General features: G+C 43.2%; 2 protein-coding genes across 2 annotated transcripts; both read right to left on the bottom strand.

The window, feature by feature from the left end:
• Positions 1 to 642: 642 nt before the first annotated feature.
• LOC133928142 (type I inositol polyphosphate 5-phosphatase 5-like) lies at positions 643 to 12,090 on the bottom strand. The gene is made up of 19 exons (XM_062374402.1): positions 10,610 to 12,090; positions 10,046 to 10,127; positions 9,797 to 9,872; positions 9,345 to 9,404; positions 9,183 to 9,252; positions 9,001 to 9,105; positions 8,076 to 8,682; positions 7,795 to 7,988; positions 7,609 to 7,717; positions 7,352 to 7,500; positions 6,672 to 6,873; positions 6,450 to 6,536; positions 3,827 to 4,176; positions 3,648 to 3,705; positions 3,436 to 3,540; positions 2,369 to 2,426; positions 1,649 to 1,821; positions 1,434 to 1,491; positions 643 to 1,334 (listed from the first exon to the last, which is right to left on the bottom strand). Exons 2-19 carry the CDS (start codon positions 10,073 to 10,075, stop codon positions 1,039 to 1,041), a joined length of 2,787 nt encoding a protein of 928 aa, XP_062230386.1. The 5' UTR covers positions 10,076 to 10,127; positions 10,610 to 12,090; the 3' UTR covers positions 643 to 1,038.
• A 3,525-nt stretch (positions 12,091 to 15,615) lies between these two features.
• On the bottom strand, positions 15,616 to 19,636 carry LOC133929107 (NADH--cytochrome b5 reductase 1-like). The gene is made up of 9 exons (XM_062375714.1): positions 19,424 to 19,636; positions 18,701 to 18,842; positions 17,731 to 17,821; positions 17,504 to 17,581; positions 17,178 to 17,258; positions 16,997 to 17,086; positions 16,321 to 16,386; positions 16,073 to 16,159; positions 15,616 to 15,968 (listed from the first exon to the last, which is right to left on the bottom strand). Exons 1-9 carry the CDS (start codon positions 19,533 to 19,535, stop codon positions 15,876 to 15,878), a joined length of 840 nt encoding a protein of 279 aa, XP_062231698.1. The 5' UTR covers positions 19,536 to 19,636; the 3' UTR covers positions 15,616 to 15,875.
• Between the last annotated feature and the right edge of the window lie 4,433 nt (positions 19,637 to 24,069).

The raw sequence follows: 24,069 nt of genomic DNA, 5'->3' as shown, positions 1-24,069 counted from the left end.
TCAACCGTAGCCCAATTTCAGCTCAGCTAGCAAATCACACGACACATATACATGCACCCATCCTACCCCCAACTCGCATGACAATTCTGCACACTTCATAGAGAGAATGAGAATGTGACAAAGCCTAAAAGATCAGGGATAGCCATCTGTCCTAAGTTGAGGGGAGCATCTTGGTGTACCAGTTCGACGGGAGAGCCATGGAGGAGGGCGGACCAAGCGGGCGGCAGCGGGCGAAAACAATGAGCACGGGGTGGGAGCCAAGGTTTCAAATTTTGATTCAAGATCGAATACCGAGCACCGGCGATTTCTTCGATATTTGCGGCTTTTGACAGTAATTCGGTAGAATTCGATAATTCATCAAATTTTTATTTTTTTTTGAATTTTGAATTTGACTTAACCGAAAACCGGTCGCGAACTGCAGCGAATTGGTCGGTAACCGTGAATATCGAGCGATTACCAACACATTTTGAAACCTAGGTGTGAGCGCGCGCTTGTTTTGCGCTTTCGGCCTAGGATGCAGGTTCGTGAGCGCGTCGCAAAACTAGTTTGTTCATCTATCACTCGAGAACCTGACCGGTTGTTATGAACAGAGGGATCTGCTAGTGGTTTACAGCTTAGCAGTTCGGATTTGGAGAATTTCCATGAGTTCAAAGGAATTTCCAGAGGTCACAAGGACTACAGATAGAAATCAATCCAGATGTTTGTAAATTCTGGAATGAACTAGCCATTCATGAGCTAGCGGGCTCAACCACTCTAACAAATTGTGTGAGAGAAAAAGAGTAAAAATAGATACACTTGTTCTTGAATGGAAATTAGGTTGCGTCGACAATGTGCATCTCCATCTAGCATAGGTTATGGACACTAAGTACTAGCAAAGATTTGGCTTCTAATTCCTGCCTGGTTACCAATGAAGGCCGGGAATCAGAAAATAAAACCAATACCGAATCAAGACCTTGCCAAAGATCTCGGTTTACTTTAACCTGCTCATCTGATCCCAAAAAGCCATTACCATCAATTTTTCAAATTCTGGCACTGACGCTAGCACACGTTGCAGCTCCTCCTGCAGTAACCCGGCAATGCTGCAGTTCCCACCATGTACTCTGGGTTCTTTGTGCACTCTCCCAGGGCCGCCCATTTCACACAGCTCTCGTTCTCATCGGTGCAATTCCCTTGCGTGTGGTAAACCTTGTCGAATGAAGCTACGCGAATCCACTTTGTAGCAGACCATTTCTCACCCTTTATGACTGGGCATCCAGCATGAAGGCTCAATGAATCCGTGGTACCATCTGGGCAAAGGTTGAAGAAAAGGAGAGCATCCCCTTTTCGTGGTTTCACTAAGGACGAAGTTGCATGTCAGTTGAGAGAGATGTCATATCATACAGAGAATACATGAATTAGGGATACCAAAAAGCGCTTTGGTTGGAAAAATATACCTGCAATGCCTTTCTGAGCACATTCTGACAAGGTTGCATCTTTAGCGTCGTCAAACTCCTTTTAAGAAATGCATTTAGAGAATTATTAGATACAAGATCCCAAAATAAACCAGGAAGTGTGCATGAGAAATGCATGTGCCCAGAAAAGAAAAACAATCTGAACCACTTTCTATCATCTTAAACACTATCAGCAAGGGAAATTAAAGAAAATTTACCTCAACTAAGGGAAACACTGTTTCCCCTCCTGCTACATCAGTTAAATACATAAGAACAGTAGCTGTGCGATGACCACCATGGAGAGTGTTTACATTGTCGGTGAAGTAATCATAGTGTGGTTCATACTTCTCCCCACGCTTATATCTTAGGACTTGGATATCTTCACCATTTTCTGATTATAATACAGCATCCATAAGCGAAAATTCAAAAGTGATAAAATGTTTCAGTCTTCTGGCGGGTCCAACTTATACATGAAATAGGAAAACATAAACAGAAGGGCAACAAGGGAACATGTCAAAATAATTACCCTAGTATCAAAGTAGAGTTTTTTATGACACAACATTACATCAGATGCTACAATTAAAAACATTGGATAAGCTAATCCTCGAAAGCAGGTCATATAGATGCACCAGATTTGACTCCACAATTGATACAAGCATACAGCCAACTAGCAAGAGAAAAGAGAGAGTGTGAGGCGAATTTCTAGAGGCACTAAATGAAAGGCATGATTCTACGTGCATAGATCACGGCTCTTAACAAAGGGTTAGCATCTACTAAAAATTGCAAAGTACTCTTATCATGCCACCTTCTGCCAAGCGCTAAATATAATTCCAAAAAAGGAAACAATGGCGAAGGTAATGTTTTTTTAACAAGAGTATGGAAAAGATAATGTGCAATAGATAAAAGTGCAGTGCTATTGCCTCAATGAGAGTCACAACCTTTTGGAAGGAATGTCCACGCAGCAATTTTGTCCTCTATACCAGCAACAATTGGATCCTACAAATTCGAGCATGATTGTTCATCAAGTATAAACCACATAAAGTAAAGAAAAGCTTCAACAGCCGACAGTACTGAACTTCTGGACTCAAGCTACGGTTAGTCACAGAATATAGTAGATACTGACGCCTTAAGAAAATAGGAGTGCAAGAATAGAAGAATTCCCACTCCCAGCACATTTCACTAATTTGGTAGAAAACATAAAACTCCCCATAAGATAAACTCAAATTCCATCTTTAATTCAAATGAACATGCCAAATAGATGCTCAGCATCCAGTAATAGACCAGATCAATCTTAAGACTTGTTTTCCTCCCTGCTTATGAGATGAATCACAAATGCACATTCAGGTGTAAAATCCGAATCCTAAGGGACTCTGATTCAACCGAGCAGTACCAATAATTGGGATTCCAAAATTTGGATGTAGAGTCTTTGAGGTATCATCAGCTCTAGAGCCTGCATAATTGAAACTAGGAAAACTAACATGTAGGGCCCAAATGCTAGTATCCTAATTATCAGATTTGACAAAAATAGAGGAAAGTATTATAGAATGTTTCTGAATTTCCCATTCTAAAAAATTCAACTACCACAGAATTTTCTGGTTGCTGCTTCCCCCTCTTCAGCGGCACCTTATCTACTGAGAAAAGGGACTTAAGCAGGACTCATCAGTGTCAACAGGCCAAAAATGGGCTTTGGCTCGCTTTGGATACAAGGCAGCATATCCGCTGGTTGACACAAGCAACAGGGAAACACATTCATTAAAAAAATAAGCATTTTAGGGGTAATTTCTGATGTTCTGCTAGAACTTGTGAGATGCCACCTTGTTGGAGACGATGCAGTGCAATTGTGCAACAGCTACTGCATACCGACTTAAAAGAGATCCTACTTTTCTTGCATTGACACCTCTATATATTTGCACGTACAGTTGCCATGCCAGGGGAAAATGCTTTGTTTTCCAGAGGCAGTCTTAATCAAACAGCGCAAGTAAAGAAGAGATAAGAAAGGCCTAACCTGGGCCTTCCTGATGAAGGTGCCAGAGCTGGTGCGGACGTCGCTCAGCGTGCTCTTGCCGGACATGTTATCAGCGACCGCTGACCTCTTGAGCTCCGCTCTCGCCTGAAGAAACGCAGAAGGGAAATCCCAAAAATCAGTCGATTCTGGGCATACTTGAGAAGCAAAGACAAGCGTTTTGTGGGATTGGGGGGCAGTGGAGTGGCACTGACGAGAGAGATGAGGTGGTTGGCCTCGTCGTCGCTGAGGAAGTGCTGGTACAGGAACACCCTGAGCAGCGCAGACGCCATGAATCGCGCATCAGTCATCTTACTCGATTTCGATGAAATCGAGAGATGGCAAACAAGACGAATAAGCGAGCGAGCGATGGAATGGGGATGGAGTTGCCTACCTGGGTTTCCAGGAGATCTGACGGGAGTGAGGCGGGTACACGACCGCCGCCGGGTACACCGAGCTGCCCCTGCCGCCTCCCCCTGCAGCGCTGGCACGGCTGATGAGGAGAGCGAGGTAGAGGAGGAGGAACCGCACGAAGGCAGGAGGGCGAGCCCCCGCCCATGGCTTCGCCATTGCAACCGAGAAGCCTCTCTCTCTCTCTCTCTCTCTCGCTCGCGGGAGATCACCTGTTCTGCAGGAAGAGAGGGGGCGGCGGCGCGCGGTGGTGCGGGGACGGCGGCGGCGAGTGGCCCGTTGGAAGTAGTCGCCACGTTCCACGTGTATCGAGTAGTGACAGATCCGCACCGCTCAAATCCACGCCTCGTATGATCGAACGGCCCGCGCGCACCTGAAAAACACGTGCCAGCACCAACGGCAAGCGACCAAGGCAGTCATGGCCTCATGGGAGGAAGCGAAGGTTTGTCTGACCGCCCTGCCTTGTCTTGGGCATTTTGGGTACTTTTGGTTTTGGCAAAGGCAAAAAGGTGGGCGAACTAAAATTTTTTAGTATGTTTAGCTGAGGATGGGATTGAATGGAATATGATTATTTATTTTTTAAAAGTATAATTTAATTTTTTATTTAGTTATGATAGATGAGATGAATCAGTTTTCTGTTTAATTGGTAAAATAAAAATGGATATGATAAACTAGTTTTCTGTTTGTTTGGTGGGATTAGAGTGAACAGACTGATGTATTTATATTTATATGTATTTTATAAGTATTTGGATGAATTTGTGTCTGTTTGAATTCAAATTGAATTAAAAAATATCACATTACATAATAAAATTATATATAAATGAAGCATTACAAAGGAACTTATTTTTCGTAAAATAACATAGGGTTGAAAATATTTTTATAAATTAGTATATCACATGAGAAGAATACTAATGAATTTTTTTAGATTTTTGAGAATTTATCTGAGGCATTAAAAATTGCTAGAACTTATAAAGTATGCTTTTTTGAGAGTTTTAATTAAATATTGGCTTAAGATTTTTAGATCAAACTAATTAAAATGGGTTGCTAATAAACTCTAGTTTGCTCATGAAAATATTTAGAATTTTTGGCCACTCTTGTATTCCCAAATAAAATCAAGATTTAAATAAAAAACTTGAACACGAGCCGGAGCTAACACACTAGCGTGAGCTAACTTGGATCGCCCCATGGGCTGATTTTGCTCGAACCGTGCCATCCAGCATTTAAGGAAATATACTTCCATCTAACCACCCCATCCACCTTATCCAACAAACCAAATAACATAAAACTAGACGATCATCTCCTAGATGGCTACATTTATAGAACCAAAGGCACCCTAGTGAAGGAAACAACCGCCCACACTAAAAAAAACTACGCGTAGGCGTTGGCGTGTGCATGAGGACACGCCAATCTGCGGCTACAATCCAAACACGCGCCTGCGTCGCAATCAACCACTACAAAATTAGAAGGCGTTCATGGGTAGCAATCCAAATGAGCTCGAAACCCAGCCTTGTGCAATTGTTTTCTGGAACAAATTCCTAGCCGTCCGATCAGGAAAAGAACGGCGAGTATCACCGGAATTCTTCCATCACAGTATAAGAGACACTGTTACGTCCCAATACTCCTTCCCAGCACATCCGCGCAATATTTTGGCTACAATGACGAAAGAGATTAGAGGTCCAATTCCTCCCTGTCAAAACAATCACTTCGATGAACTCAACCGCCCTTTCCCCCAAAGGGTATCATTTCATTTTGCAGATATCTTGAGTCCTTCAAATGAGATATTTATGTTTCAAACCGACGAATAAAGGCCCGTTTAGATTGTAGGATTTGCAAACAAATTCAGATCGTATCAAAGGTAGTTCACCGCGGGCAGAAATAAAGGCAGGTAACAGAACCGACAAAAGTTCTGCGTTGTTAATTGAAACGATGAATCTGTTAGCCGGCTACTCCCTCTGGCTACAGACACTTAACGTTTAGCCGGCTACTCCCTCTGGATACAGACGCTTAACGTTTTGAACAAGGTTATGATCAAACTTTTAAAATTTTGACCTTCAATAATATGTAGATTTGTTTGAAAAATACCTTCATAATACCACAAATTTATTGGATTTTATAAGTATATTTAAATAGAAAATAATGGTCAAAACTACACATTAGAAACCGTGTCGTCCAAAATGCTGGAACAAGTATATACTAAAACAAAGATAAAGACAAGCTATAAACAATGATAATTACCAATCCTCCGTTCATTCACAGAAGTTACAGCATCTGAGAATCGAGATAAAGAATATATGATATATTGTACTCTTTGAGTAAGATTCTGTTCCAAACAAACTTAGAACTTTTTATAGCTACAAAGCTCAAAAGACAAATTTGAAAGAAAAAGAAAAAGCGTGCTTTGGCTTACATGTTCAAACCAAATGAACCAAAACAATCTCGTGGGGAAATTTTACAGGTATATGATATAAACTAATGGCTAAAAATTCTTCGAAAAAAAAACTAATGGCTAAAATTACTCCTTTTGAAACAGTACGTGACTATATTTGCTGTACAACATACCAATCACATTCCTCTGGTCACAGGAAAATCTCCTGAGAAACAAATACCGAGCGTCCATGTGAAGGCTCTGCAGTATCGTGTTCATCACTCAAAAACCTACTCATAGCTTTAATAGATGATTCAGGTCCCAGCACCTGCAGTTTTACACCCATAATAGTTAGTCATGGCCTACGCAAGCATAAACTGGACTTCACAGAATTTTGTGCCTTGCTCGAGAAGATGCAGATTTCTGTGGAGATTAATACAAAATCAAGAAGAGACATACCTTAATCATTCTGACTTGTCGGTAACAGCTCTTCAGCACCAATTCTAATGTTAGTATTTGATAAGCCCCTCTTTGATTTGCCATCTAGTATTTCAACCTCAACGATATAGGTTCCACAGACAGGACGATGGTCAGAAAATTTAGACTCCCCTCGGAAGTAGGATAACTGCACAATACCACCTCCATGCCACAGTATTCTATCACACCTGGACATGTTGAGCAACTTAAGAAACATGCAATAATAAGTGGACGATAACTTATTTTAATGTTTTTCATAGCACAGCTAACAAGACCAGTAGTTGGCATGAAAAAGTTTGGAGCAACACATGCAGTCGATTGTAGACTCAAATTTTAGGAAGTGTGATTCATGAGTTAGTAACTCTGTCTTTTATGATATTCACATTTCACAATACTGAACAACATGTGAATCACGTCGAATTTTTGTTTACTGCATACGAGAATGATTCCTCTTTTCTGTTTCCATATACACAATCAACTTGCTGTCCAAATGTGATTTATCTCATCTAAAAAAACATTGTTCTTGCGGTACAAAAATATGGGAATTTCAGATTATTGGGTGCAAATAGGTTTCTGGACTCTGGATACCTTATAGCCATTGACAAGTGTTAACATACGAGAAACGAGTTTCGAACTTGCTGAAACTATTTTGAACATTGTACATACCAGGCTGGGGTTCTCCTCTTTTTCTTTGATGAGGCAGTCTCTCCAGCATAAGAATCTGAGTTACAAGAGTACTTGTATGTGGGAGCAAAATATATCTTCTCCTCACTCCACCCCTTGAACACTCTTCCAGACACGCGCTGGATATTGAGCTGAGAAAACATGTGTAAAATGTTAGTAAATTCTAGTATCATAGAAGTGCGGAATGGTTTCTCATTCCATAACCAGAAAGAAGCAGTGCTATGTTTTTGGGAGCTCACCTGATCCTTTTCAAAAAGGGCATCCCAATTATTTCCAGTCAGAAGTCTCTTGGTATCTTCGTAGCTCAAGGAAATACGGTAGTTGAGATCCCCCAACCATAATGCCCGACTGAAATAAACAACACAAGAATAAAAATAACAGTTGGCAGTAAAAACACTTAAGCATCTGTTGCATGACTTTCTTACTCATGGTCAAGAATTTTTTCAGGGATTCTTCGCCCAGCTCTTCTGCAAATCCTTCGAAATTGTGTGAGCCTCAGAATCTCTAATACATCTAAATTCCGCCTCAACTCATCACCTTCTTTCTCACCTGAAGCCAAATGGCTGCAGATGAAACAAAAGCTCGTCTGGTACAGTGTCATGCTAACTGATATACATCCCTGAATCAAAAAAACACATGTATCACTCAAGGGATCTACTGCAAAGTATATGCAATGCTTTTCGATAATTTTTTATTTGGTTCTGACCTTGTTTCCAAGATAGCCCATTATTCCACGACCGACACAAGATGTTCTCAAATGGCCTATATGCTGCACTAGTTCTTTCTTTGCCCATACTGTGACAAAAATACCAACCATTTGTTTGCAAGATATGAGGTTATATTTTAGCTGGTCCCTGGAGGCAGAAGCAGCCGAAGGAATTCCATCAACAGTAAGACCATAAACATCATTCAATTTGTCATCCACTTCATCCTCTTCTGAAGAGTCCATTTCATTAGCATATGCTTGTGGGCATCGAAAGCAAGCGTCTTTGTAGGATTTCTTGGTCATTTCCACTGGGCAATTGCAGAATTTGAGCTGTTTTCTCCGGGATGGCATGTAAGATTTCCTGATGGATTTCAAGGACTTTTGGAAGATTACAGAACCGCTAGCTGTTCTTGAGCAGTTGGAGAATGAAGCATCAAGGTCTGAAGTTGAATCAACGGAGTAAGACGGCTTGTGCTGAAAGATATCAGCATCAGTGTCCACTGGTTGATTTAGAACACGGTTTATAAGGGCAAGCCATCTTGTAGCTGGTTCATTGTCTTCTATCACAAGCACATTACCAGCATTGAGAGGGACAATTTCCTGAAAACTGTTTAAAGAATAAATAAAAGAAGAGCTAGGATGACACCTTCTGTTGACTTAAGCCAAATAAATTCTAAGCCTCAAACAAAAATTATAATCATTTGGAGAACATAAATAAATGTCAGAATATCAATAATGGTCTAAGAGACTACGGCAACTAAGAAATCAACAAAATCCAGAATATACTGAACCTATACGTAAGTATACGAATCAGGGAATGGAACATATGGAAGTATTAAGTTACACATTTTTTTGAGAAAATGCTAAAACTGCAATTAGCTATGTTGACATGGATAAAATTCAGAGTTGTAATGAGACTGGTTACCCTAAAACATAAATATCTGAGTGGTCATCAGAAGGAAGAAAGTCATCCAATTTCAACTCTGCGGTGGGTGCTTTTCCTCCAACATTCCACGTGGCGACAAATAGCCTAAATAATGAACTAAAGAATAAAAAAGTTGTTCTGGTTTCCATGTATAACTGAACATGCAAGGCTAATTGTCTGACCTGACATGTTCAGATTTTGTAGCATTCGAAGAGTGGGCTAGAAAATGGCTGAGACGTATGCTCCTAACTTCTGCTTCCATTTAGTCCAAAGAAACACAAAAAATAAGCCAATCAAATTAAACCTGAACAATCCAGGGAGCAAAGTTGCCAATAAAAATCAACCTGAAAGTTTTCGGAAGGGAGACGAAGATGGTGACTTCGAGCTGCTTGATTCGCACTTAACTACAATTGACAAGAGAACATGAAACAGTTGGTCACTATTATGTTATCAAGATAAACTAGCAAAGTTGTACTGAATTCAGTTTGTAAAAGATGTCGAAGTTCTGAAATGAATAGATCAAGTGCAGCACTGTTGAACATATGAACCCAAGCATCTTTGAATAAACATATTTGAACACTGACTATCCATAGAAGCATTTCACGTTCTGCGAAGTTAGCATAGGCTCAATTGACCATATCCATGTGGTTGTCAACTGACTTGAACCATCTCCCTTTTCAACCCAGATGGGATGAAATTTGATAAAACTATCCTAAGCTATCTGTCGCCATTTATCAGCGTCCTACTTGTCATTTAGTGTTGATACAGTTTTTCAAAAGGAAGAGGATGAACTAACCTGTGGAGCAGCTTGCACGGTCTGCCTTCTTTGCGACTTTCTTATCTTTTGTCCCAAAAAGCTTCGGCTGACAGCCCTACAGTACAAAGCAAAACACTTTTAAGTCAAATGCTCCATTTAACTGCAATAATGCAAATGCATTCAAGATGTATCAAGAAAAATAAGGGGAAAACGAAGATCAAGGAGAGAAAGGTCAGAAAGAATATGATCGTATGAATGAAGTGAAACAATAAGCACATCCACACATACCTTTATCTTTCCATCATTTGACAAGGCCATCCCCTTTTGAAGTCGAAAGAAAATGGAAGCTTCCCCCTCCCTGAATTCAAGTCTGAAAACACATAATTTAAAACAATTAAAGCATGTAACAGTTCATCAGAAGGCTATGACAGTATGATGAGTCACGAAAGCTAACTGAATAATCCCGACATTAGCACCAAAGAAAAGAAGAATACACATGGAATTCTGGCAATAAATATAAAAGGGGAACAGTTGTACGAAAATTACACTTTTTTCTGTAGGAAGTACGAAAACTGCACTAGATCCAGACCGTTATTTCAAACCAAATTCCTCCACTGTTTGACTACAAACAACAAAAAATACCGCAAATCTAACAAAAAGATGCAATTTTTCACATCGAAAACCCAACATTGAGCCCACAGCCCCCCAACGAAGAATGGTCCTTTCACAATCCAACCATTCTGGCATTCAGAACTCAGTACACATCACAAATTGCAACAGAAGCAAAGAGAAACAGAAGAGAACAACAGCAAAAAAATTAAAAATTTCCATATCAGCAAGAACCCAACCCACCATTCAGCAGTTCCGGCACCAAATCCGGCCGCCAGCAAGAACCTCCGCTTCCCCAGGCCAAGAGCCGGCCAGGAGACCCTAAAACCCCAGCCGAGAATCCAACAACTCCGCAACCATTCCCCGCAACCAGAAGGAGCGGCGGCGGCGAAGAGACACCTCAAACCCGGGACTGGGTCTGCGGGAACCCCACGAGGACACGGCCATCCGGGCCGCCCCCCTCCGAAAGGACTAAACTACTCAGCGGCGACAACTGTACAGCGAAGCGTGGGCCCTTGGTGGGATTCAGCAGTTGTTTAGGAGCGGCAGCGGCGTGAGCACGGTGCGCGTGGTGGTGGTGGTGGTGGTTGACTGGGATTGGATTTGGCGTGTGGGTTGGGTTGGGAGCTGCGACCTCGTGGTGAGGACGAGCTGCCATGAGTCAACCCAGTGCAATTTATACCGCTCTATGCCTCCATCCATGCCTTGCCGTGAATCCTCGCGAGCGCGGGTGTGGTGAGGACGAGCTGCCATGAGTCAATCCAGTGCAATTTGGCGTGTGGGTTGGGTTGAGCAAGTTTTTTTTAGATGGAGCAGACCAAGATTAACCTACCCCTTTTCGTAGGTAGGATGCAGAGGAGCCACAGGAGCCAGATGGAGAGCTCATCCATCTCTCTCTTCTTCGTCTTCCTCGCTCATGGCAAAAAAAAAAAAGGGTTCAAGGACTTCCATTGGCTACCAGAGTATCTGATTCTGAGTTCGCCCTTGCTCTCTTTTGTTTTTTTTTTTCCTAATCATCCGCAAGGATTTGACCTAATCCTCACCGATCCGGAGTTCCAGACTGTCAGTTTACCTTTTTATCATTGTGTTAGTGAGCTCTAGAACGTGGAGAGAGGCATTATGAGTCATAGTAAGCAGTAGGTCGAGTCGAGCTACCCGTATGATGCTGAGGTCGGGATTGGACGTCTATGTGATGATTTGAACTCATAACCTCAGCCACTGCAAAATTTGTCAGGTCACTCGGACACTCTCTGCGAGGCCACCGTTCGGTGTGACATGGAGGCTCGATAACGGAATGCGCGAGCGAGCGCTGTAGCGCAATTGGACAGTGCAGAACCGCAAATCTGTGTAGGAAACTCAATGCTGGTCCATCGGCGAAAGAAATCTATGATTTTTTTTAAATATCATTGTACATATGCACTCACACAACATAAAAGAAAATTTTAATTTGAGTATGAGACTAGTAGCTAGCTGAAAGGACGTGATTATTATCCCTATCATTAGAGACGAGACCACCGAGAGTTAGCGGGGGACCATGCATCATGGCCATTTTAAAATGGTGATGACGAGTTATTGCACGAGAGATCCAGAGGGCAACGATGGTCCCAGACTAACAAATAGTCTTTGTCTTTTTTTATAACGAAAATCTCATATTTCTCCACCAACTTATTCCTTAAGGTGTATAAAAAAAACTATTCCTTAAGGTGGATGGTTGTCCATAGAGCTGAGATTTGAACCATGCTTTTTTGACTAGCCCAAGCACGGCACGAGCACAAACAGGTTAGGTCGGTCCGGCACGATTTATAGGTCGGGCTAGACTTTGATATAAGACACGATAGACGATCTAACCTGGTATGAAAAATGGGTTGTACCTGGGTCGGCTCGGCATAAAAATAGCTCGAGGCACGGTGGCCATGGCATGTTGGGTTTCTTCCTCTCTCTCTCTCTCTCTCTCTCTCTCTCTCACTTGCACGGAAGAGCAGTGCACCCCCATTGCAGCACCACTCGAGCACGAATCTGACACCCTAAGCCTAGATTCACCCTAGCCAAGCCTCAACCTGCATTGTGGGATGTCGTGCAAAGCTTTCCCCTAAGTTTCATGTGTGAATCCATCTTGTTCCAGACTAAATCGACCATTCATGTATAGTCGTCTCCAACTCCGGTTGAAGCACCAAGTACCGCCGCCACCATCGATTCTTTCCTCCTCCGGTGAGCCCAGGTCGATTCCTCACAGACACGACTCCTTATGTATCTTGTGCACCTCTTTGACCTCTCCTCCCTGCGAATCCACCACAAACAGTGCCAGATTTGGAACTTTCCCCCTTGCCGATTTGCACTGCCGCTATCGTGAGCTTCTTTGTCGACCAGCCCATCCCTAAGACTCCTCTGCTTCCAGATGTATCATGGTGAGCCTCTACTCCACCCATGAATGCATGTGCACGTAGCAAATCAAGGTTGACCCATCACCGACGTGGTCCTCACCTTGAGACCCTCTAAAAGGATCTAATGGCCCTAGAGGGGGGTGAATAAGGCACTAATCAAAAATTAAACTAACTACCGATTTCTAGAAAAAGGAGCAACCTTAGCCTAGAAAGTATAAAAGTAACTAGACGACCTAGCAAGCTAGAAAGATGAGCACAAACATGCAAGCATATAGAACATAAGTAAAGTGCGGGATTGAAACTTGCATGAAGGAAATGCTAAAAGCAAAATACGAATGTAAATAGAGTAGCGAAAAGAGGACACTGAGTTTTTTCCGATGTATCGAAGAGTTGGCACTCTCCACTAATCCTCGTTGGAGCATCCACACAAGTATACCGCTCTCCCTTGAGTCACCAAGACTCAAGTGCTCACTAGTGATTGCCACTTCTCCATCTCTGAATTGACAGGCATCAAACTAAGTACACGAGCTTCCCGGGGCTCCCACAAGACCTCCAAGAGCTCACTGAGAACACTTCCAATCTCCATGACCGGCTAGGTGTTGCCAACCACAAAGAGTAACAAGCTAACTAGTTCACTTGATCCCAATCAAGCCTAAAACAACAGCTAGATACACACTCACTACTTTTAAAACACTAATGGAGTCCTTAATCTTCAATTAAGAACTTGCAAATTACTTCAAGTGCTCTCCCTTGCCTCTAGATGATACACAATATGTATGAATACTTCTGGGTTTCAAGAGAGATGAATGACACTAAGTGAGGAGGTATATATAGGCTAGAGGTCTAAATCTAGTTGTTGCCCAACCACTCACTTTTTTGTGAACACCGGATGGTCCGGTGCACACGTCTCTGTTAACACCGAACAATCCGGTGAGTTAACTTTTTCCACATGCTGATTTAACAGTTGTCAGTAGCCGTTGCAAAATGCTCCGGTGTTCTTCCACATAACATCACCGGATAGTTCGGTGAGTTATACTCCATTTCCTCCGAAAATACCAAGCTTCTGTTAAATAGTCCGGTGATGACTTCTTTAAGTTACCGGACAATCCGGTCAGTTCAATTCTGATTTTCTTCAGAAAAACAGTCCTTCTGTTAAATAGTCTAGTGTGTGAGTCCTTCAGATCATCGGACAATCCGGTGCATGTAACTTCAAATATCTATGAAAAAATGACTCTTCTGTTAAATGCTCCGGTGCAAAATTCCTTCCATCACCGGACAATCCGGTGAGTTCATTTGAAATCTTCGCAGAGAAGAAAAATAGTCCGTGAGTAAAAACCTTCTCACACCAGACAATCCAGAACAATCTTCCCGAAACTCGTCTAATTCAATCGACTTTGAGTTCTAACTTCTCAACTTCTCACCCATGGATTTCTTTGAGCTACCTAGTGCTAGATTTTCGCAAGTGTGCATCCAACTATATCTAGACTCAACTAGGTCAAGCTACAACACTTAGCCCCCTTTATAGTACGGTCAAAAGATAAAAAGGAGACATATGTCCACTCTAAGTGTCCTTCATCACCTTGTGACACTTAGAACTAGAAGATTCTTAATCTTGACGCAAATATCATATGATCGACCAATAGAATTTCATGAGAGACCAAGAAAAACCATTCAATCATTGTGAACTAAAGTGTTTTAATTTCCTTCAAAACATATGCATTAGACATAATGATACGTTTGTCATTAATCACCGAAACACTTACCACTTATCTAGGGGCCTAGATACTACACCCTCACCATCACTGTCGTTGCCGACTACACTGCCAATGAAGTGCTACTTGCATGAGCTATACAGGACGAGCTCATGCTGCCGCTGTGGATGCCCTCGACTTCACCGTCTCCCCCGCTCTCCCGTCACCCCCCCCCCTCCCCGGCTCGTTGTCGAGATCTCAGTACCATGGCCATGCCAGCCTGACACGATGAGACCCGTCGTGCCTTCATATCGTGCTTAGGTCTAGCTAGAAGCGACTCGTGCCAGCCTAGCATGGCACGAACGGTTCCTGGCCCACACGACCCAGCACAAGTCCCAGCTATAGTTGTCCATGGTCACGAGCTCTAGCTCTATCTTTTACCTTCGTTTAAAAAAATACTGATATACTACCGGCAAAGTAATCAAAATTCCATCGAGCTGTGACAATACCAAACGGGGCCACGACAAACTCGGTGACATGTAGGAAAAATGTCTCTCTAGTCGTGCTGGGTTTTTTCTCGAACACACCAGAAAGTTGCGTGTCATTGCATTTTTCATTTTAGAGGATGATTAACAAGAGGAAGGGTAAACAAGCAGAGCAACACCCTCCCAAACAAGATCATAGCAGGCAGCCATGAACCGTGCGTGATGGGCCAGAGCTCTCTTACGCATGGATTTCCTTGTGAGACCGTGTGTTTGTTGCATCTCCCAGCCTTGCAGCATGTACGCACTGGCTCTCCTCGCTGCTGTCTCCTCCTGAGCTCAGAGCACACACGAACGTATCCAACTAGCAGGAGCTGGAGAGAAACGACGAGCGCTTCGCTGGCACAGGTCTGCACCTTGTGCATAAACAAGCAGCTGAAATCGTTGTGCTGTTTTGGCTGTACAAGGCAGATGCTGCAGAGATCAGATAAGTTCTTTGCTGTCATAGGCATGCATCCATGGCTGTGCACAAACAGAAACAGTTCATGTAGTTGCATTGTTCTCATACAAGTTGGCCTTTTTGAACTAGCCAGAATAATTGGATTGTATTCGATCAGTATGCATATCGAAATCCAATCAGGAATAGCTTGATTCTGTCTGACAAATCGACAGCTTCCGCATTGATTCTTCAGAACTTAGAAACTGCGACCACTGATAACATTGGAGACATGGGGCAGTGGATGTCTGAAATGGAACAAAATTGACACAAATGGCACGGTACAATACAACGGCCCAACTCAAGTTAGGCATTTGTAGTTTCATCAACATATGCTGCTTTATCAAGTATGAACTAGAGTCTATTCGAGCTAAATGGCAACACGATCAGACCATGTGTTCGTGGGGGAAAGAAAAGTTGACTATCACCGTTATTTTTGTATGTTTCCGTAGAGGTGACTTAGAACTGGAACTGCATTTCTTTGGTGTAGCCAAGTTCGTCCAGGTGTGCAGCCATGGCTTTGTTCATGGGAGGAGGCCCACATCTCAATATCTGGAAGGAGCAACCAGAGTGTTAACTTTCACTGAGCAGTGAGCACAGCTGAGGAGTTTCAAGTTCCAGCAAGCACTTCCTGCAACTGAAGAGTAAAAGGTCACCTGAATGTCGACAGCATGTGCTGGACAATGAGTTTGGATCATTTCCTTCGACACAAACCCAACGCCACCATCCCAGACTTCAGGAGGCTGCACATGGAAACAATGCATCATATGCAAAGTGCAGATTAGGATTCTCAATACAATATAATGACGGTAGGACTAGCAAAGCATACAGGCTCAGACAAGCAATTAGCATTATTTATTTGGGTCACGAGACAAAGTACTAATCTTCAGAGCAGAATACAAACCTGGTTCAAGACATAGTAGATCTTGAAACGATCAGGGTAGTTTTTGGCCATCCTGTCCAGTTCTTCCTGTATGAATCAAATTAATAAGAATAATGTAAACATACAAATATGAGTTGCATTCAACGTAAAGAAAGTAATGTTTTAAGCCCAATGAGTTGCACAAAAGCATATTTGAAGCATTAGCCCAACCTAACAATTTTCTTCTACAGGTCCAACAAATAATAATAAGTAAAGAAATGTCTACAAAACTAGAACAACCTACAAGAACTGTTTACTGGAGTTCATAGTTCTCCCTTGGAGGAACAAACCTATCATTCATCAGTACAAATGAGAGTTGCTATCATATTTTATCGAAGAAAAATCTTGAGAAAAAAGCAAATGGAATTGTAGTAATAAAATACAAATTGACGGGTCTTCCATGACAAGTTTTTGTCTTTGTGATATGACCCAAAAAAATTGTCCAACGACTATTTTCTTTCTTTCTTTCTTTCAGAAATCAGATATACTAGTTTTCTGTTCTCAACATATGGTAAACAGATAGAGCAACAATATCTCGGTTTCACCAAGTTGACATCATACAAGTACACAACACCGACGATAATCCACGTTCAAAATAATATAACTGACGACAATCAGGTAAGCTGCCAGTGAGATCTAGCAAGTCTGTCGACAATACCTTCAGAAGAATGTCATCATATGTGACATTAGCATAGATTAAGTGAACTTTTGTATTGTCATTTGGGTTTTCAAGAATCGCCCTTGTGACCTATAATAAGAGAGAAAAATGCATTGCTCAATACTAGCAGAAAAGTTTCAGTCTAACTGCCATCAAGAACTTTGGACCATGTGTTACTTACTTGGAACATTGGGGTAATGCCTGATCCTCCAGCTAACATTCCAAATGCTCTCACTTGTCCAGGTTGGTACTTGAAACGGCCCTACGTTAGAGAAACATCCATTTAATCAGTATCGAATGGCCAAAATGCATTCCATTTGTATATCGACATAAGCAAAATAATGCACTGTGGTGCCTATTAGATTCACTGATTCAGAGTATGTATAGATACAATAAAAAACAAAACCAGAATATAAATCATGAGAATAAGCCAAATTCTGCGTCAATACATTTGGACATGGAACAAGCAAAATCCACATACAACTTACAATGGAATATAGACAATACCTTGGGCCCCTTCACTGACAAATAGTCACCGACTTTCATCTCACGAAAATGATGAGACATTCTTCCTTGGGGATACATCTTCATAATGAGAAAGAACAAATAAGAGGTGAATTCACAAGTCTACATAAAATTGCATTGATGATTGAGGATATGTATTAATATCACAACTGAAGATAACAAAACATAACCAAGAAATGAAAAAGGGACATGTTTATGAAACTATTTACCTTTATAACAAGCTCAAAGTATCCAAGATCAGAGTCCAGGGTAGTTGGAGTATAAGGCTTGATTACTTCCTCACCAGCAGCATCCTGGCCTCTGCAACAATAGAAGAAAACACAAAACAGAAATTAAAAGAAAGTTCAACTTGACACCATACCTTGCAAAACCAGACTTGAAAGTGGTAAGACGTTGCTGGGGCTCTAACAGCTACTCCTCCAGGAAGTTTTATGCCTCCAATTTCAAGGCAATCTCACCACCATCTCCCTTTAATTGGATCTGGAAATCCAAGTGTGTCAAGAAACTCAAAGTCTTTGTTTGGTTGCTCTTCAAAGACAGACTCAATTCCAGGAATCTTCTTAGAAGAAAAATGTTTCATATTGAGGGTGATGGTTACAGCTGTGTTCTCTGCAATCAGAATGTTGAAGAAACCACCTATCATCTTTTCTTCACGTGCCCTTTTGCCACACGGTGTTGGTTGTCCCTCAACATCGTCTGGAACCATACAAGCCCCTTCTTCTCCATGATCCAAGAGGCAAAATACGATTTTCAATTCTCCTTCTTCATGGAAGTCTTCATGATTGCAGCATGGGAAATCTAGAAGCAAAGAAATATGAAAGTCTTTCAAAGGGCTGTGCCCTCGTTTCAGTCATGGCTTCCTGCTTTAGAAATAATGTTCTTCTTCACTTACATAGGATGAACAAACCCCTTAAGATTGTCTGTTTTCTCATGGCTTGATTCTGCGTTCTAGCTTCCTTTTTTCGTCTCCCTTGGACCTCCTTGGTCCAGTCCATGTACAGCTTTTCTTTTTTATTTTATTCAATATATAAATTTACCACAGTAGGGGAAGCCCCCTACTGTACAGTTTCAAAAAAAATGGTAAGACCTACTCTTGTACCGAATTCTTTCTCCCTAAATGAAAGAGCAGTGCTCCTGCTCATTGTTGGAAAAAAAAAGGTCGTAAGACGTCATCCATACCTGCAGCTTATATGTTGGCCTATTGGAAGACCCAACACAGAAGTAGGTGATGGAAGTGCAAATTTGAATTTCGCCACATTATGACTGAGTTGCCTCATTTCGACAAGTTTAAACTCCTTGAAGTTCTCAGGATCCAAGCAGCCTAAAAGAGAAAAAATCATAGCAAAAGAATTAAAATGAGAGATACAAGCTAAAATTGGACCGTGTGTGAGCCTTGTGTTTGTGAAAGAAAAATCAGCTACAAGCTTCAAAATTAGTAAGCTCACTACAGAAGTAGAACAAACTATGTGCCGTACAACCTGAAGAAGTAAGCCAACTAGATAGCCGAACAATAACCATATTCCAGGATAAAAATTTAATATGTCGCCTCATGTTTAGCTTCAGTGAACAAATAACTTTTCTGACACCAGGTGTTCAACGGACAATACTGCACACAATTCAAACATGTTGCAATCCAAACATGTTTAGCTACTCGGCATGCATCAGCGCAACAAAATTCATCCCACTCCCCAGGACACCGGCGCCCAAAGTTTCACAGCCAAAAATTCGGCGAGACCAGCACAGCACGGCACAGAGTATAATTTGTTCAAGGCCGGTCTCCCCTCCACTAAGCTTCGCGAACCAGGCTGACCAAGTGGACAAAGCGAGCGGCAACACCACGGGAGGCACGACTACCTCTGAAGTCTGAACGCACGCACGCACCGACGGGTCACAGGCGCTCACCCCTGCGTTTCTTGCTCCGGAGGTAGAGGAAGGCGGCGCCGGCGGCCACGGCGGCCACGGCGACCGCGACGGCCACCATGGTCTCCGTCCTCTGCCCCCGCAGGAACTCCATGGCCCCCTTCCCTCTCCCCTCTCGCGAATTCGCGGTTGGCTTGCAGAGGAGAGCCGCCGACCGCGGGGTTGGGCTTGTTGGCGTGGCTGAGATTTTAGCCGAGCGGAGTGGAGGCTGTTGGATCAAAGGTTGGTTTGCCGCGCGTGGTCTCGTCTTCGCCCTCCGTTCCTTATCGGACGGTGCAGGCGATCGGAGGGAGAGGGCACTGGCCCGCTGAACCGGTGGTCTGGAAGTTTGTACTGCGTGGGACCCACTGTCAGGGGTTCACTTATTCTTGAAGCTCTTGCGTCGGAGTTTTTTAAAATAATACTCCGTATTAATTTAATACTACATCCGTTTTTTACTTATTACCAATAATTTACTGTAGCAATTTTGAAACCTGCATTTTTTCTTAGAAAATTTTATAAATACTTAATTTTGTATCGTTAGATTTGTCGAGAAATGTACTTCATTAATATTGTATACTTTTATGTATTCGTAATTTTTATAAAAAACACACGGTCAAAATTGTTTCAATAAATTATTGGTGACAAGTAAACGAAAATAGATGTAGTAGAAAATTAAAAAATATAATGTATTTTTGAAAAATTGCAAAAATAGTACATGTCGATAATTGATTTGCTAGGCTATCGGCAATTGACGATTGACGTATCGAGAGGTGGTAAGACACAGATGGAGAGCCTGTCGGATATAAAAACATCTATCGGCAAATCAATTACCGATAGTCTTTTTACTATTTTTAAAAATACATAATATTTTTATAATTTTTTATTAAATTAATATTAGTTTAGAACAATTCCTTGCGTCGCACGTGCCATGTGGTACGCATTGCGGCAGGCCACTGGGGGCTGGCTCCGACTCTGAGACTGAGAGTGAGTTAACGGATTTTTTAATATAATATTATTTTATTAGAAAATTGTAAAAATAATAGTTAAATTTATAAAATTGTAAGAACAGGTATTGTCGGCACGTGGAGTACTAACAATGGACCTGTCGTTACTTCGAATGATGATAGCCTACGTGGCACTGGGCCGGGGGCTGTCGACACGTGGAATGCGGAGAAAAAGCATGTCGGCATTTCGCGTGCCGACAGATCCCCGAGTAGACACTGTTGGGGATGATTTTCCGTACCCCGTCGGATGGCGAGTCGAAGTTCGCGGTAGTTGAGCACTGATGAACATTGCAGTTGTGTTTAAGGAAGTGCAGGCGAAGGCTCTGACGGGCCTTCGGTCGGAGGCCGAAGGACGATCCGTGACGCCAACTGTCAGCATAGACGAAGGCTCTAGTGGGCCTTCGGTCGGAGCCCGAAGGTCGACCCGCGGCACCGAGGATCAGAATAGGTGAAGACTCTAGCGAACCTTCAGATAGAGACCGAAGGGTGACTCGGGGTGCAGCGCCAAGGCTGATCGAAGGTGCCTGGTGGGCGTCGAAGCCCGTGTAGCCGCTCAGGGTATAGTTGTAAATGTGCAGATGTATTTGATGGTACCATAATACCCCCGAATATGCCAGGAATATGGCAGTTGGGGGTGAAACTGTAAATCCTAGCGTTGAGTGGTTGAGTACGGGCTATAAATAGGCTAGCTTATAACTGAGGTGACAGAGGAATTAAGATTATTTCATCCTCTGATACGTGTCACACTTCGAAGCCTTCAGCTTCCCCTCTTGATCGAAGGTCTTCCTTGTCTGGGGACTTAGGTCCCAATAGTTGGTGCCGTCCGTGGGGATTGAACAAACCGAAGACATGCCACCTAAAAAGAAGACGAAGTCACTCGGTACATCAGAGACATTACAGGAGCGCCCGATTCCAGCCGAGGCTTCGGTCGAAACGCTCCCTTAGGCGGTGTCGGATCCGAGCAACGCTTTGACCGGTGGAGAGACAAGAAAGTGTCCCTAAAGGACTTCGCACAATCAATTGCTAAACGACAGACCTATCGTTTAGGGACACAAATCATCTCTTCGCGTAGCCGTTGAGCTGGACGAGGTGAAGGCGCTATCCGAGGACGCCCTCACTGTGCTTGGAGAACCGGAGCCGAAGGTCATTGCAGCCTGTGAAGCCATTAGCAATACCTTTGATGGAATCGGTGCTTCGGCCCTGCCTCCAACGCTTGACCTTATCAGGCTGGGTGGACTTATTGGATGGATCAGCGAAACCAGTGGAAGCCTTTTGCCTACGGCCCAGTTGTACGGCAACTTATGCGCCATGGTCTCAGCCAGGAGTTTAGTTCAGTCAATTGAGATGACTGGCTGTGACCATCACATTGCGCTTCAAAAACCCACCTTCTGCTACCCATCGGATATGTCAACTTTGGCCGTGTCCAGGGCATCGAAGCGTCGTGTTGGGTTTTGAACATTTTGTTATCGACTGAAGCATTCTGTAATATATACAATTTTGTTTGTTGTTAAATGTTTTGACTATTTTCACTCCCTGCGCAGGTCCTCTCCTTGGACACTGCGTAGGTAGCCGAAGATGCTATTCCCATCACTATGATGCGGGACACTATTTTCACTAAACGATATGGGTGTCGGTCTAGTTGCTAAACGACAGACCTATTAGTACGTGGAATACCAACTGGAATGTCGGTAATTGGAATACCGACAGTCATGTTGGTATTCCACGTGCCGATAGGTTACGTCTCTTTTTATTTAGTTTTAAATAATAATTTATGAAATATCAATGAGGCACCATCAGAACTCAGTGTACATCCTATAGAAGAATTCACACTCTTTCAGAAATACCAACTATGATATGACTTTTGATGTGGAAAGTTGGAAGGCACGATTTATTGCATGACAGGAATGCACGCAGATACGTTCGAAAGCAGATAAGATTGCACGATGCTACACTTTGGGATGGAATGAGAACACGAGTAATAAAATCATGGCTGATAACATAGTGCTAACATAAATATTCTACATGACATGCTAACCACCTAATAGAAATAACATAAATATGTACAAGTATTGTCTAATGACACAGTCAAGGGGCGTCGCCATAGCCACGGACGCGCTTGTTGCGCATGCCCACCGCCCTCCGCCGGCCTGCTGCTCTGTGAAGTACGTGATCGGTGGAGTACATCAAGGGGTCGTGCGGAGGATGCCGAGGGCGGGCAGCATTTGGAGGGGTGGTAGGGTCGGGTTGTGTCGATACAGGTGCCCCCACTATCTACGATGGGCCCTCCTCGTTGGTTGGTAACGCCAACCAGTCATCTGTGACGGAGTGCGACGATCCAGACGCTGTGTCGAAGGAGCCTAGAACTATTGCATGCTACAAGTATGTCAAATGTTGTACATCATAGTATAGTTGATATGAAAGATACTATCCCGAGTGATAACATTGATAGTGACGAATTTGGAACTAAAGCACCCAAGCGAAATCAAGAGTCGGCATGTACTGCACCGATGCTGGCCAAGACGACGAGGTTGGTTCCGTGTGGAAGCATGGCAACGTATCCCGCGCGTATGACGGCGACCTCGTATGTGTGGTAGGATCGATGACGTCAGGTAACCTCTGGCATGAAGCATGTTGAAACCCGTCTAGACAACGTTGTGCCAGCCGATGCAGACCAACCATCAGCTTGCCCAGGTCAACCTATTATGGGACCGACTCCCAATGGTCCACGAAGTCTAGTAGCTCCGTGTCGATGTCCCTGCATGTGTTTGCATGTAATGCCCAATAGAACACGTTTAATAATAAGAATGAAAGTCAGTACAATCTAACAAGCGTCGCGTACCATTGCATGGTACGCCGCCGTCGGCTCCGTAGCGAACGTGTCGGTGACCTTCGGCTCATGTTGCGGTGGCTCCGGAGGCACTGGGTTGCACCTAACTTGCGTCACCTTGTGGAACTAGTGCAAGTACATGCCCTCCGTCCTAGGGTCGTAAGGCCCACTGGGGACGTGGACGTGTGCAACCGCGTCCGCCCACTCGTTCACCCATGCCTGCATCTTACCCCTCCAAGTTGCATCATACGCGATGCCCTAACCCTTCCTTGTCATCTTGCAAGACAAAGTTACTATTACGAAATTTAAAACATGATTAGTAAAGAACCTATAACAAGAAATACTTACAAGTGAGTGTTATCCATTAGTTGCCACGGCAAGGGAAGTGCTGGTGATACCCGAACTGCTTGAACACTTTGTCTGGGTAGTAAGGCTCGACCATGACATCGAAGACAAGCCGCCGGCTCATAAGCCAGAGGTCAAGGTCCTTGTGGAACAACTCGGAGAGGCCAAGAGGCGCCCGTGTCGTGAGCAAGTTCTGGTCGTAAGGGGTCCAATGCACCTTATCCGTCTACAGCTGGTCGAATGCGGCAACGAACTGAGGGTACGAAGAGCATGTCATCGCCGTCGCCCACCTCAGCTGCATGATAAAGAAAAGTACGATGCATATAAGCGTCATGAAAGAATTGTACTGAAAGAAATGTGTTAACTTGTATTACTTACGTCGTGCTTGCACTAGAGCAAACCCATCACATGGTCGTCCACTGCGTCATGCAGGCTGAACTCGTCAGGGAAGTAGAAAGAATCGTCATATG

The sequence above is a fragment of the Phragmites australis genome, chromosome 9, assembly GCF_958298935.1.
Source record: "Phragmites australis chromosome 9, lpPhrAust1.1, whole genome shotgun sequence".
Lineage (NCBI taxonomy): Eukaryota > Viridiplantae > Streptophyta > Magnoliopsida > Poales > Poaceae > Phragmites > Phragmites australis.
Note: the sequence above shows the minus strand (reverse complement) of the source record. Positions and strands in the feature narration are given on the sequence as shown.